The sequence below is a fragment of the Coregonus clupeaformis genome, chromosome 26 (genome assembly GCF_020615455.1).
Source record: "Coregonus clupeaformis isolate EN_2021a chromosome 26, ASM2061545v1, whole genome shotgun sequence".
NCBI lineage: Eukaryota > Metazoa > Chordata > Actinopteri > Salmoniformes > Salmonidae > Coregonus > Coregonus clupeaformis.
In genome coordinates, this window is record NC_059217.1 from 39,463,746 (window position 1) to 39,479,371 (window position 15,626).

A 15,626-nucleotide genomic window follows, 5' to 3' on the forward strand; every position below is an offset into this window, starting at 1 on the left:
GGAGGTCATCATGCCTCACATTATTTCTTCGTACAGGTTATTCACTATACTTTACAACAGTTTTGTTCAATTCTCTGGACACTACAGCTTATAGGACAAAAAGGTCCATGACTTTCTCCCATACTCCCCTCAAAACAGATTGTGTGCAATTTCTCATATAATGATCAGACAAATAGATCTCGTCTCAACCTCAAAAACAGATCCGCTTTCATGTACTTTGCAAATGAAACATGAGTCGTGTGGCTCTTATTATTGTATGATTTCTCCACAACAGATGTGTATCTTTATGAGGGGAAAAGTCCACCATAGACATGCTCCTCTCCTCTGATCATAAAACAGCAGATAAGCCCTATAGTCACAAAGGTGACTAAAGTCAGTTCTCTCTCCTCAGGGCATACAGTCGCTGCTTTATGCGAACAAGTACAAGCGGGTACAAAGGCCCTGCTATTCCTACCTTATTTCATTAGGATTGATCGGACAATTGAACAGGGCAATGGAGCAGAAATATCCACACTTCACTTTGAGGACCGTGTTGAGCTTTCTGCTTGTGTTTTTGCTTCACAGATCAACTCAACAGAGTAAGTATTTCTAAACTGAAATGATTATTGGACATTGACAGGGACACAGCTTCAGGGTCTGCAGCTTTTGTAATATGTTGCAGATTGGTTGTCCAATTTTGTTTTTTACACTTTGAATTCTGAATTTTAATTTTGGACTTTTTCCCAAATACATCTCACTTCTGAGAAAATATAGCATTTTCTCAGTCCTTTAATCACCAATGAAACTAAGGCTATACATGTATTACTTGTATTTTATTGTTATTTTATTTCACAAACAGTAAGGCTACCCACTGGGCACAAACTGGTTAAATCAATGTTGTTTCAACATAATTTGTCAACATATTGTGACGTGGAATCTACGTGGGAAATACTTTGGAGTTGAAAAAAGTAAAAACTGTTGATTTAAGGGTACAATTTCTACCACAGGATCATGTCATCATGGTAACGAATTTTCAACAAAGACAAACTTTATATGAAATAGGTTTAATTTTTACATTTGAAACAACGTCAGATCTTCAACGTAACATCCACTGTAAGAAAAAAACAATAGGCTGGGCAGCACCTCCTACTGGAGAGTTGATCAATCTACAGCTATCCAGAGTTTTAACCAAGTTTTAGCCCATCCAGAGTTTTAACCCAGCTTAGCTTTGATATTTGTCACTGACCATAACCAATGTGCTATCGTGAGAATGATTGCTGAGAAATCTCGACTTAATAGATTCACTGTTGCTATCGAAGTAATTCCAAAGGTTAGGCTCAACAGTGGTGCCGAGCTCCCTGCCATCCAGGACCTCTATACCAGGCAGTGTCAGAGGAAGGCCCTAAAAATGGTAAAATACTCCATCACCCAAGTCACAGTCTGTTCTCTCTGCTACCGAACTGCAAGTGGCACTGGAGCGCCAAGTCTGGGACCAACAGGCTCCTGAACAGCTTCTACCCCAAAGCCATAAGACTTCTGAACAGTTAATTAAACGTCTACCCAGACTTTCTGCTTTTCACCCCTACCTACAGTACATAGTACTTCAATCACCTAACCAAACCTACATGTACATTTTAACTTTATCAATCACCCCAACTACCTCGTACCCCAGTACACTGACTTGGTACCGATAGTCCTTGTATATAGCCTGTATATAGCCTCGTTATTGTTATTTTATTGTGTTACTATATTATTTGATCTATTTGTTAAGTTTCTACTTTTTAACTGCATTGTTGGGAAAGGGCTCGTAAGTAAGCATTTCACTGTAAAGTCTAACACTTTTATTTGAACAGAGCAATGAAATGTAACCATACTTTATCAATCACATATTTGGGAAATCATCAACAGCTATTGTTTAAATTCAGCCCAGGATTAAACTAAAAATAGAAAATACATATAGGCCTATGGTTTCAAGCTTTGGTTGATTTCAAATGGAATCTACAAGTTAATAATAAATATGTTGGATTCACATCTCCATCTCAACCAAAAATGTATGTTAAAGAATAGGATGAAATCAAATCAAACTGTATTTAAAGTGCATTTAAAGTTAAATTTGATTTGATTTAGTTATATTCTTTAACTTAGATTTTTTGGTTAAAATGAAGACGTGAATCCAACATATCAATTATTAATTTGTAGACAAACTGGAATTAAAGGCAGACTCAGATTCACAGATGGAGCTATCCAAGCAGAAGAAACATCTCCTTCAAATGTTGATATTTGGTTGCGTTGACAACCAAACACAATTCAGTATCACTTTTGCAATACAGTAAATAGCCTTTTACATTTTCTACAGGTTAACAAATGATTGTTGGATTCATGTCTCCATCTCAACCTAAAATAAAAGTTAAAGAAATAAAATAATAGGATTAAGCCAGTGGCTCAGATCTAACTGTCCAAGCAGTAGATATCTCCTTTAAATGTTGATATTTGGTTCAATTGTGTTTGGTTGCGTTGTCAACCAAACACAATTCAATATTACTTTTGTAAGACAGTAAATAGCCTAATGTTAAGGATATCTTAAAAACGAATGTAACAGTATTTATTCAACCTAAAATGAGTAACACATCCATGGCCACATTTTGAGTTTACTGTAAAAATAAACGTCTTCTTATGTAGAAAGCATGCGTGTTCAGAATCGTAGGTCTGTGGAAATCTTCACAATTGCTGTAATAATCTGCACAGAATCTCAAACGGCATTGATCACTTGCACTATGTACTTTAATATAATCTCAACTGCAATCCAGGTCATTTGGTTGTGCTATTAGATTAAGCACATTAAGTTGTTGTATAAATACAAAAGATCTGACATTGTATTACCGTTTTAACTTTGTTGTGCTTTTAAATGGTTGAAAGTGCTGTGATAACACATTGAGAATTCAACAAACTTTGGACTGTCTTTTTGAGTGTGTGAAAATAGGTTGGAATCTCAATCATCAATGTATCTACCAAATATTACCAAATTCTCCATGTTGAAATGACGTGGTGTGCCCAGTGGGATAATATCCATAGAGTTCAAACACATTTTGCTTGAATTATACTTTCATTGAAAACAGACAATTATTGAATGTAATGTTATATCATTTGTGTACTGTTCATTCATTGTCATACCTCTTTTCTCTCTTCCATTGCAGTATGCTCCGTGCCTGGGAATATTTTCACTATTACAGAGAACAATGATGTTGGTGCTTTTGTGACCACAATCACCACAGAAGTTGGAGTGATCCTAACTATTACCAGTAATCCTGCAGACTCTTTCGGTCTGAGTGGCAACAATCTTATAGTGGTAAAAGTTATGGACTATGAGGTATGCTATAACTGTTTAGCATGAATATGTTTTCATCTTGGATCTAGATTAAGCTACGGAAGGCACATGCATTGTTGGGTACACTTACAGTGGGGAAAAAAAGTATTTAGTCAGCCACCAATTGTGCAAGTTCTCCCACTTAAAAAGATGAGAGAGGCCTGTAATTTTCATCATAGGTACACGTCAACTATGACAGACAAAATGAGAATTTCTTTTCCAGAAAATCACATTGTAGGATTTTTAATGAATTTATTTGCAAATTATGGTGGAAAATAAGTATTTGGTCAATAACAAAAGTTTCTCAATACTTTGTTATATACCCTTTGTTGGCAATGACACAGGTCAAACGTTTTCTGTAAGTCTTCACAAGGTTTTCACACACTGTTGCTGGTATTTTGGCCCATTCCTCCATGCAGATCTCCTCTCGAGCAGTGATGTTTTGGGGCTGTCGCTGGGCAACACGGACTTTCAACTCCCTCCAAAGATTTTCTATGGGGTTGAGATCTGGAGACTGGCTAGGCCACTCCAGGACCTTGAAATGCTTCTTACGAAGCCACTCCTTCGTTGCCCAGGCGGTGTGTTTGGGATCATTGTCATGCTGAAAGACCCAGCCACGTTTCATCTTCAATGCCCTTACTGATGGAAGGAGGTTTTCACTCAAAATCTCACGATACATGGCCCCATTCATTCTTTCCTTTACACGGATCAGTCGTCCTGGTCCCTTTGCAGAAAAACAGCCCCAAAGCATGATGTTTCCACCCCCATGCTTCACAGTAGGTATGGTGTTCTTTGGATGCAACTCAGCATTCTTTGTCCTCCAAACACGACGAGTTGAGTTTTTACCAAAAAGTTATATTTTGGTTTCATCTGACCATATGACATTCTCCCAATCCTCTTCTGGATCATCCAAATGCACTCTAGCAAACTTCAGACGGGCCTGGACATGTACTGGCTTAAGCAGGGGGACACGTCTGGCACTGCAGGATTTGAGTCCCTGGCGGCGTAGTGTGTTACTGATGGTAGGCTTTGTTACTTTGGTCCCAGCTCTCTGCAGGTCATTCACTAGGTACCCCGCGTGGTTCTGGGATTTTTGCTCACCGTTCTTGTGATCATTTTGACCCCAACGGGGTGAGATCTTGCGTGGAGCCCCAGATCGAGGGAGATTATCAGTGGTCTGGTATGTCTTCCATTTCCTAATAATTGCTCCCACAGTTGATTTCTTCAAACCAAGCTGCTTACCTATTGCAGATTCAGTCTTCCCAGCCTGGGCAGTTTTGTTTCTGGTGTCCTTTGACAGCTCTTTGGTCTTGGCCATAGTGGAGTTTGGAGTGTGACTGTTTGAGGTTGTGGACAGGTGTCTTTTATACTGATAACAAGTTCAAACAGGTGCCATTAATACAGGTAACGAGTGGAGGACAGAGGAGCCCCTTAAAGAAGAAGTTACAGGTCTGTGAGAGCCAGAAATCTTGCTTGTTTGTAGGTGACCAAATACTTATTTTCCACCATAATTTGCAAATAAATTCATTAAAAATCCTACAATGTGATTTTCTTGATTTTTTTTTCTCAATTTGTCTGTCATAGTTGACGTGTACCTATGATGAAAATTACAGGCCTCTCTCATCTTTTTAAGTGGGAGAACTTGCACAATTGGTGGCTGACTAAATACTTTTTTTCCCCACTGTAATTCCCTTGGCTCTGCTGGTGCCTTTTCCACATGAATTAACCCTTTATTTTCTTGCAGTTGATTATGAATATAGTCAATTGTATAATGCAGATGAGACGTTGATGTGTAATTTTGTTTATTTCACAGACTACCACGTCTTTCACCGTTGACCTTCAATGCAGAAAAGGTGACCAAGTTGTAAGTGCACTTTCTTGTACTTTTAAACATCCATACATTATGTGAGTGGCTACAATATGGGCAATCTGGACCAATAAATAAATCATTAAAAAAAGCAATTACAATAAAAAGTTATGCCCGTTATACAATGATCAACATTGTAATAAAAATTATTTTGATTTGAGATGTATTCAGTCATAACTGCGTTTGTTATTTACTTGTGTATGGTCATTTTATGGAATACACATACACCTCCACTGTACATTTTGTTAACCATCAAAGTGTAAATGGAGCAATATTCCAAACTGCATTCCATGACATTTTCACATGCAAATAGCACTTGATTTCTATGATACAGTATATCTGTAGTGCTCAAGGGACAACATTCCATTAGAGCAAAATGACTTGGGAAATATATATTTAAATCTACTGTGACCTTTTTTTAGGTAAAACTCTTAAATATCATTAGATTTATGACAGATGGCATGCAGTGTTAAACGTAAGTTAAACCTAATTTTACTTCTATGGAGTCAGTAATTCAAATGTGATCTTCATTCCAGCTCCCTTTACCAATAGTGGTACTTATTGAGAATGTGAATGACAACCCGCCAGTATTTACAGAAAGCCAGTACACTCTCAATGTCAATGAGGTGAGTGCATATTTGTGACTCTCATTCTTTCCTAGTTAGTTTACTTCATTATCAGTCATAGGGAAGTTAGGATCACGTTTTTAACTAGTCAGTCAAACAGTCAAGCAGATTAACAGTCTAGCAGTTTTTATACTAGCCATGAGTACTTTGCTATATTTCTAGAATCCTGTTAAGGTTCCATAGTAGAATGTCTGATTCCATTTACTGTAAACACAAAACATCTACTCATAGGACAGCGACAGTAATTAATACTATACGTGTTATTTTCTTTGGACCAGTTGTCACCTGTAGGCACAAGTGTCGGTGCATTTGTAGCAGTAGACGCAGATGATCATCAACTCTATTACCGCCTAATGCCAGATACAGTAAGTCTCCATCCTCATCCTGTCTAAATATGAAAGCGAATACTAAAAGAAAATGCTCCTCTCAGCCATACATAACTTATCTAAAATAAAATAATGTCCTTTTAAATTCTAACAGGCGGGTTTTAGACTGCAAGATAACAGCCCAAATATACTAGTGCAACAAGTTCTCGACTACGACACAGTGAAAATGGTGACACTTACATTATTTGCTCAGGTGAGTGCTGGTTGTGTTTTTCTAGTTCTTGTAATAAAAGTGACTGATTGTTTGGGGCTGTGGAATAAGAAACTGTATTGGTTGAAATCATCATCTATCTGACTGCATCCAAGCTTTTGATCTTCACCTAGTCCTTTGTTGTGTTTTTTTTAGGATACCCCAACACCCACACCACCTTCATTTACTGCCACAGCCACTATCCATGTCAACATCTTGGACATTGACAACCGTCCACCATGGTTCCAGCCCTGCACAGAAACCACAGTTGGCTTGTCCAAAATCTGCCTCAGCTCAGGTTATACAGGAAAAGTCAACCTAACAGAGCAAGAGGTGCGTCCATCCATCTCCCCTCAAAAAACAACAACGTTGTTATAATCTTATAATACATCTGACTAATATTCACAATCTACTCAGTACGGCTAGCCATCATTATGTGTTTATCTTAGCCTATGACATTGTTGGATTGTAATAGTAGTAACAGTAGCCACAGTAGGTAATGCAAAGTCTCATTTACGTCCCAGGTTGGTGCATTGCCATTGCAGCCAGGTCCGGTGCGTGCCATTGATGGTGACAAAGGCTTAAATGTGCCGATAATGTACAGTTTTCTAACTGGTAAGCAGCATAAATATTCAAAATTTTACATGTACATGCTCTCAGATGTTGGCTCTCAGAAATATCATGATCATTGATACTGGCAGACTCGGCCATCATTCACAATGCAAATATCTCACCTATAGGCCTGGCCAACAACACTTTTCTTCTCCAATGAAAATACCCCTACTTACAGGACTCTCACATTTCTCTTTTTCTCTTTTTAAGAGAATGGCATATTTGATATCAATCAAAACACTGGGGAGATCACCATGTTGAAAGCGGCGGATGTAGCGGGTCCATTGACCTTAACAGTTTTGGTAATTAAACGTTTATCTGAAATAGTTCATAAATCCATAATGTCCATATAGACCTCTGCCAACCATATAGTCTATACACGCTTAGAAAAAAAGGTGCCATCTAGAATCGAAAAGGGTTCTTCGGTTGTCCCCATAGGAGAACCCTTTTGAAGAACCCCTTTTGGTTCCAGGTGGAACCCTTTTGGGTTCCCTGTAGAACCCTTTCCACAGAGGGTTCTACATGGAACCCAAAAGAGTTCTACCTGGAACCAAAAAGGTACCCTTGGAATCCTTTTTTCTAAGAGTGTGTAGTTAATAACCTCTTATTGCAATTAATAGAATTATGCAGTTGACATCACATGGGAATGTTTTTGCGGCACAGATACAATCAGCGATAGAAAATGTTGACTCGGTTCTTATTCTCAGGCTTTACAGACGTCCAACAGCGACCAGTTCGCGACCACAACGGTCACGATCGTTGTTGTGACCAAGAGTGTGAACCCGCCGCGGTTTGAGAAGACGGAGTACGAGGGCTTCATCTCTGCAGACGCGGGCATAGACAGCATGGTTCTGGAGAGCAAAGCCTCCAACAGGCCACTCAGGGTCCAGGCCAAGGACAAAGACTTTGCTGATGTAAGGTCTATCAGATTCCCTTGTGGCGGTAGCAGTGAACACACATGCACATTTAAAGTACAGATCTTGTGATTTCATTTTTAAAGAGACTAAATATGCTACAGATGATATTGATATTGATCACACTAACTCTAAATATGATCTTTAGTGGTCTTACATTTCCCATTACAGGGACCTTATTGCATGGTTCCCCTATCTAACGGTATGGCTAACCAATCCTTCTCTACAGGGCTTCAACCCTGATGTGAGATACGAGGTTCAGGAAAGCCGTGGTTTCTCTATTACCCCGCAAGGCTTCATCCTCATGGCTCAAAACCTTGAGCCAGGCCATGTTTCCTTGCATGTGAGTGTATCCTGTTCCCTTTAAGACAAAACAACAACCTACAAATAAACTGGAAGAAAGTCTACTGTAGGTGTTTGAGTGAGACATAAAAAAAAAAACGTCTTGTACTTAGAGTTTCAATGTTGAACTTTTTATCTGTTTGCTCAGTTGCGTGCCATCGACTCATTCAATGCAGAATCAACTACAGCAACTCTCACGGTGGAGATCATGCCAGGTAAAACCCATTAAATGTAGCTAATATATTTACATAGTTATAAATAATGCTGGTTGCCCATTACCCTCCTTGCTCTCCCTTAATTACTCGCAAATCACGTGCTATTGCACGCCCTATGTCTTTCTCCATGCTATGCTATTGCTAACCCTGGTGAGGGACAGGGATGGTGAGGGGGTCCATGCTGAACAGCTGCTGACACTGCTCTCCTCCCAGGGATTACAACCATGGCCCCAACCACCACTGACATGGCCACCACTGACATGGCCACCACTGACATGGCTACCACTGACATGGCCACTACTGAAATGGCCACCACTGAAATGGCCACTACTGAAATGGTCACCACTGAAATGGCCACCACTGAAATGGCTACCACTGAAATGGCTACTGCCACCCCTGCCACCATCAACTCCACAACAGGTACCCACATGGAAAAATACTACAGTTTACTATAGAATATTATAGTATTTACTGTAGGATTCTCTAGTAAACTGTAGTAAAAGGTAGTATACTGTAGAATACAATACTCCACACTGTAGTATCCCTCGATCATGTGTAGTACTTACTTTAGAATTTTGTAGTATACTGTAGAATATTATACTCCACACTGTAGTATCCCTCGATCATGTGTAGTGCTTACTTTATAATTTAGTAGTATATTGGAGAATACGATAGTAAATACTACAGTATTATCCACATAAAAACACTGTAGTTATAAAGTAATGTAAAGTACACAAAAACACGAAAATGTCTGCAAAAACACTATAGTTTTTAACTATAGTAATACTACAGTATTTAATGTGCTTATACCCCACCCATTCCTATCTCCCATATCCCAATTTGTGCCACCCATGAGTGAGAAACCTACATGCCAAGTATAGACAACATATTGTGTTCCCTACAGGTTACACGGAAACACCTCTGTCAATCATGCTCCAGATGTCAAAGCCAGACTGATACAAACTCAACCTCACACAACATCAACATACCTCACTTATAAACACAACATAACCCTAATTAACATGTACCCTATCCCCTACCCCCAACCCTTACCCTAATCCGGGTTCGTATCCTCCCCCTCCCCTCCCATTACTGACTATTGGCATCTACAAACAGTTCTTTACACTTTTACTGTTCTAAACTCTACACTATTTTAACTATTCTCCCACTAACTACTTTTAACTCATCTCGTTGGCACTCTTCTTTCCTTTATTAACAAAAGTAAATAAATATGTAAATAAAACAAAACATTGAATTTTAGGTATTACTTTAAATATACGTACATTCAGTGGCCAGTTTTTAGGTACACCACCCCATTCATGAAAATGGTTCACTCCTACAGAAAGCGAGTCACATGGCCGTGGCTTGCTACATAAAGCAGGCAGACAGGCATCGAGGCATTCAGTTACTGTTCGATTGAACGTTGGAATGGGCAAAACGAGTGACCTAAGCAACTTTGAACGTGGTATGAACGTGGTACGTCTCCCGAGTGGCGCAGTGGTCTAAGGCACTGCATCACAGTGCTAGCTGTGCCACTAGAGATCCTGGTTCGAATCCAGGCTCTGTCGTAGCCGGCTGTGACCGGGAGACCCATGGGACGGCGCACAATTGGCCCAGCGTCGTCCAGGGTAGGGGAGGGAATGGCCGGCAGGGATGTAGCTCAGTTGGTAGAGCATGGCGTTTGCAACGTCAGGGTTGTGGGTTCGATTCCCACGGGGCGCCAGTATGAAAAATAAAAAATAAAAAATAACTGTAAGTCGCTCTGGATAAGAGCGTCTGCTAAATGACTAAAAATGTAAAAATGGATGATCGTCGGTGCCAGGCGTGCCGGTTCCAGTATCTAAGATTCAGCCAGCTTCCTGGGCTTTTCACACATGACAGTGTCTATGGTTTACCGAGAATGGTCCAACAAGCCAAAAACATCCAGTCAGTGGCAGTCCTGTGGGCGAAAACAACTCGTGGATGAGAGGCCGAAAGAGAATGGCAAGAATCGTGCAAGCTAACAGGCGGGTCACAAACAGGCAAATAACGGTGCAGTACAACAGTGGTGTGCAGAACTGCATCTCGGAATGCACAACTCGCTGGTCCTTGTCACGGATGGGCTATTGTGGCAGACGACCACACCGGATTTCACTTCCATCAGCTAAAAACAAGAAGAATTGGCTCCAGTGGACATGCGATCACCAACACTGGACAACTGTAGAGTGGAAAAACATTGCCTTGTCCGACGAATCCTGGTTCCTGTTGCGTCATGCTGATGGCAGAATCAGGATTTGGAGTAAGCAGTATGAGTCCATGGCCCCATCCTGCCTGGTGTCAACAGTACAGGCTGGTGGTGTTATGGGGTGGGGAATGTTTTCCTGGCACACGTTAGGTCCCTTGATACCAATTGAGTAACGTTTCCATGCCCCGAAGAATTCAGGCTGTTCTGGAAACAAAGGGGGTCCGACCCAGTACTAGATGGGTGTACCTAATAAACTGACCACCTAATAAACTCCCCCCTGCCTGCCTTGCCTCCTTCTCTCATCCCATGAGATGACATCGATAGAAAATAGTAGAATGTCTGAACTATCCAATCAGGCTCCAGTCCTACCTACCTACCTACAGTTTATAGAAAAGAGCAGAAGCTCTGAACTAGCTCTTTTAGTATTTGTCCAGTAGGTTTCCTCAAGGAGAAAGCCCCCACTTCTATGTCAAAGATAATAAAACAAAAACGCTGTAGTAAATACACAGTAATGTCCTCAAAAACACTACAGTTATTACTACAGTATACTACAATCATGTCCGCAAAAACACTACAATAATTACTACAGGATACTACAGCCATATCCGCAAAAACACTACAGTATGTATTACAGTAAAGTCCGCAAAAATACTACAGTGAATAATATAGTATATAAATATAGTAATACTACAGTATTTATACCATAGTATACAATATTATTTTTTCATGTGGGTATCCTCTAATCCCCCGTATTTTTCTCCCAGGAGACTCCAAACACAACCTCACTGATAATGGCTATTGCTGCTGCCTATGCTTCTTACACAAGGTCACACACAGTGCTTTTGCTTGGCTTGTCAACACCTCCCAAAAGCCATTCACTGATTGTAAAACCAATGTCCATAGCTTGCAAACCTGCGCTTACCCAAGCTTGCTGAAATTATACTCACACATAACGTTAGAGGTCTTTCTTGGGACATTCCTGTGGTTATTGCACATCCTGATAAACCCCTTCCCTAATCCTCCTACTTTTAGGGGGGAGGGGGCTATAGAGATGCATATATAAAATTGTATACACAATTTTACCATATTTGATTAGTCTCTAAAAATAATGTTTTCCCTGACCAAGATGGCTGTCCTGTAGACATGTTGGATGGATGCCAATGTCCATTCTTGTGTTGTATTTATTTCTGTGAGGGGCGGCATGTTTTAAACATTGTGTTTGACCTCGAACCTCCCCTGCAGAGGGGATTCTTGGGGCCCCAGGTGGGTATGGTCCTGGGGACATGGCTGCCCTGGGTGCTAGCATGGCTGTGTTACTGGTCATCTCTATGGTCTTCATCGGCCTGCTCGTCTTCCGCATCCAGAAGGGCAAGACAGATTGGAGGAAGCTGTCAGAGGCCAGCATCTTCCGTAGCTCTGTGAGTTAATTCTACACTGCTAGAAAAAATAGCAGTTCAAAGCTTTTAAAAGCTACACTTTTAGAAAAGAAGGTGCTATCTTGAACCTAAAAGGGTTATTCGACTGTCCCCATAGGAGAACCCTTTGAAAAACCGTTTTGGGTCCAGGTAGAACCCTTTCCACAGAGGTTTCTACATGGAACCTAAAAGGGTTATATCTGGAAACAAAAAGGGTTCTCCTATGGGGACAGCTGAAAAACGCTTTTGAAGTGTAGTAATCGATTGGAGTGGCAAAAGAATTATATTAGTGTTAAAGATTTTTGCTCTGCCTCCCTAAATACAGTCTGTTCTGACTGGTGCATTGCTTGTCTACAGCTTGGGAAAGGTCCCGGCGAGCTCAAGGACGGGGTGCAGTACACCAATGAGGGCTTCCAGAATGACGGGGACACCAGCAGCGTGGGCTCCAAAGGCCCAGAGGAGATGGATGGGAAGTGGGCCATCGGGAATGGAGTGACCTCCAGAGCTGTGGAGGAGACTGTCATAAAGGTCTCGGCTCCAATGTACCCCAACCTCCTGCCTGATACCAGCAGCCTGGCAGGGTCTGACAAGGCCGACAGCGAGAAGGAGGTGAAGCCCATCCTGACCAAGGAGAGGCGCATGGAGGAGGGCTACAAGTCAGTCTGGTTCAAAGAGGACATCGACCCAAACGCCAAGGAGGAAGTGGTCATCATACCCGACAATGGGGAGCGGGAAGGTGACGACGATGATGATGATGATGAGGAAGAGGAGGTGTCTAGAGAGGAGGAAGAAGAATATGACAACTCGTCACCACAGACCCCAAAGGTGTTCTTCTCTGATGCTGATCTGGATGATGGACGAGGGGCGAGGTTTGAGGATGAAAAAATCCAGACGTCTGACCTGTGAGGAGTAGAGGGGTAGGCCTGCAGTGGATTTAGCTTGCCTTGTCTGGTTGGGCGGGTGGGGTTTTCATTTTTTTGCGGGGACTATCTTACTCTTTCAGTTGTGCCGAGTAAGCTAAATCTTACACACCTGGGGCCTCATTTCCACACTAAATATCTGCGTGCGCCATTTCTGAAAAGAATACGTACGTCTAAAAATATTGAGATTTATAAACTTGGCGCATTCCATACATACGCATTTTTGCCGCTATAAATCAGACCTGTCGTAAAACTGTGCACACATGAACAAGCATTATAACTCTGTCAGAAAATGTCCCTCCATTCACCTTTCATGGTGACAATAACGCCTTTTATTTTCTGTATCATTTGGAACTATTGGAATTAGGCCACGTAGGTTTCTGAAAGAAAGAGCAATGGCAAATTTGATCACATTTCTGTAGAGGTGTGGGCAGAATGTTTTAGTCTTTTAAAGTGACTTTTTCAAACAGAACATGCATGCTGCCTATGCCAAACACTTGATTGATTGTAATTTATATTCGGAACAATTTTACTTTGACAGTATGGGTATAGGCTACCGTATTGCTGTGCGATGGGAGCGTGACATCATAGCCTATTGAATCTCAGAGCCTATACCAAGGCAGGAGATAGAAACACAATAATCTATTGATAAACAAAATATTGAACAACAATTAGTATTTTGCATAGAACTGTGGGCTGTATCATTTTACTTATAAACTACTGGACTATTTACTGTGGAATAGATTCCTATGAATAAAACACAGATTTTCACTCTTGTCACTAACAGCAAATGGCTGCATCTTGTTATTATCTTTTTATGAATAAACGTGTCATAATAGCCCCCATTTGCACAAAATACTTTGCCGCGCTCACGTGCTAGTCAGAACTAGGAAACTCTAGTGCACACATGTTTTGGGGTATATTTTGTACGTACGCAACATTTATAAACGAGGCACCTGAAGTACTGCATGTGAAAGAAAGAAATGCTATTTTCTGCATTAGGATCCCACCTGTCTGAAGCATCACATTAACTTTTTACTGCATTGGGCTAAATCAGGGTCATACAGAGTGTTTCTTGGTAGTCTTAAACAAATCTACTTTGAAACAAAAGTGTACACCTCACACACATGGTTATGGACTGAAGAAAACAAGACACCTGTACCATGTCAGATATACAGATGAAATGTATTCAATGTTGAGTTTGCATCCCAATATTACACTTTATATACATCACAGAAGATTGAAATATAACAAAACCGTTTGACATAGAAACACTGGATTTTCAGCAGGTTTTTTATGAAACAAATGAATAACATTCCACCCATGATGCCGTTAGAGGGCGATTTGGTCATTTGACCACAGGAATGGGGTTTAAGACGACTATTTTATTGGACAACATGCTAGAACCTCTGCTGCTTTCTCATCAATCCTGGAAACATTACAGTAGAAGCCATTATCAATCATGTGGAGCTTTGACCCTGGCACACATCGGAGTCATACTTCCTTGTTGCTTACCGAAACTCTGCCGTTCACTAATCAGTAACTCACTTTATTGCTTAATACAGTACTATTAGACAATGTGTTATCATACACAAAAACAAACAGAAAAAAATAACATTAAGTGCAATACTTACTAATTTCGTTTTGCCATTGTTCGGGTAAGATAATTCATGGTTTGAACTTAAGGTTGAACTTTTTTGTATCTTTGTAAATAATGGATGTTAAAAATAAAATAATTTATGTAATAATAAAGAACTCAAGTATGATTTGACAAACCAAATATCGAATGATCATGTCTCACATGTCTCACATGAGTTTGATAATACAGACACCTGAATGTAAAAATGTGGCAGGACAGATACTGATAGCAACAAGTCCTCCATTGTTTGTTGCTTGTTTATGATAAGGCCCTCGTTACCAGCAGGCAGGGGCTGTAAAGAGCAATAGACTGACGCAAACAAGTGCACTTTGTACCCTAATTAAATAATAATCCATGTACAATAATCATAGATGTTCTATATTTGTGAGAATGACTAGATCATGACATACAGTGAGGGAAAAAAGTATTTGATCCCCTGCTGATTTTGTATGTTTGCCCACTGACAAAGACATGATCAGTCTATAATTTTTTTTAAATGGTAGGTTTATTTGAACAGTGAGAGACAGAATAACAAAAAAAAAATCCTGAAAAACGCATGTCAAAAATGTTATAAATTGATTTGCATTTTAATGAGGGAAATACGTATTTGACCTCTCTGCAAAATAAATCAAATCAAATCAAATCAAATCAAATTTTATTGGTCACATGCGCCGAATACAACAGGTGCAGACATTGCAGTGAAATGCTTACTTACAGCCCTTAACCAACAGTGCATTTATTTTAAACAAAAAAAGTAAGAATAAAACAACAACAACAAAAAAGTGTTGAGAAAAAAAGAGCAGAAGTAAAATAAAGTGACAGTAGGGAGGCTATATATACAGTAAAATAAAGTGACAGTAGGGAGGCTATATATACAGGGGGGTACCGTTGCAGAGTCAATGTGCGGGGGCACCGGCTAGTTGAGGTAGTTGA

General features: G+C 40.2%; 1 protein-coding gene and 1 non-coding gene across 3 annotated transcripts; both read left to right on the plus strand.

Annotated features, from left to right (window-relative positions):
• Positions 1-387: 387 nt before the first annotated feature.
• On the plus strand, positions 388-14,003 carry cdhr5b (cadherin-related family member 5b). Of its 2 annotated transcripts, XM_041849527.1 has the most exons (15): positions 388-578; positions 3,174-3,346; positions 5,157-5,207; positions 5,747-5,836; positions 6,115-6,201; positions 6,317-6,415; positions 6,569-6,745; positions 6,937-7,027; positions 7,235-7,326; positions 7,732-7,938; positions 8,168-8,281; positions 8,429-8,495; positions 8,709-8,915; positions 11,962-12,137; positions 12,492-14,003. In XM_041849527.1, exons 1-15 carry the CDS (start codon positions 494-496, stop codon positions 13,038-13,040), a joined length of 2,265 nt encoding a protein of 754 aa, XP_041705461.1. In that variant the 5' UTR covers positions 388-493; the 3' UTR covers positions 13,041-14,003. The 2 variants fall into 2 exon arrangements, with proteins under 2 accessions (XP_041705461.1, XP_041705462.1); XM_041849528.1 differs by lacking the exon at positions 8,709-8,915.
• Positions 11,125-11,179, plus strand: LOC121540988. Its single transcript, XR_005995633.1, has one exon. It is a non-coding gene; the product is annotated as a U7 small nuclear RNA (small nuclear RNA).
• Positions 14,004-15,626: the final 1,623 nt, after the last annotated feature.

What these genes read in the sequence shown, in the direction of transcription:
- cdhr5b (XM_041849527.1), top strand. Translation starts at nt 494, where the DNA reads ATGGAGCAGAAATATCCACACTTCACTTTGAGGACCGTGTTGAGCTTT. An exon ending in GCAGAAAAGGTGACCAAGTT is followed by an intron (nt 5,208 to 5,746) that starts GTAAGTGCACTT and finishes TCTTCATTCCAG; the next exon opens with CTCCCTTTACCAATAGTGGT. An exon ending in ACCGCCTAATGCCAGATACA is followed by an intron (nt 6,202 to 6,316) that starts GTAAGTCTCCAT and finishes AAATTCTAACAG; the next exon opens with GCGGGTTTTAGACTGCAAGA.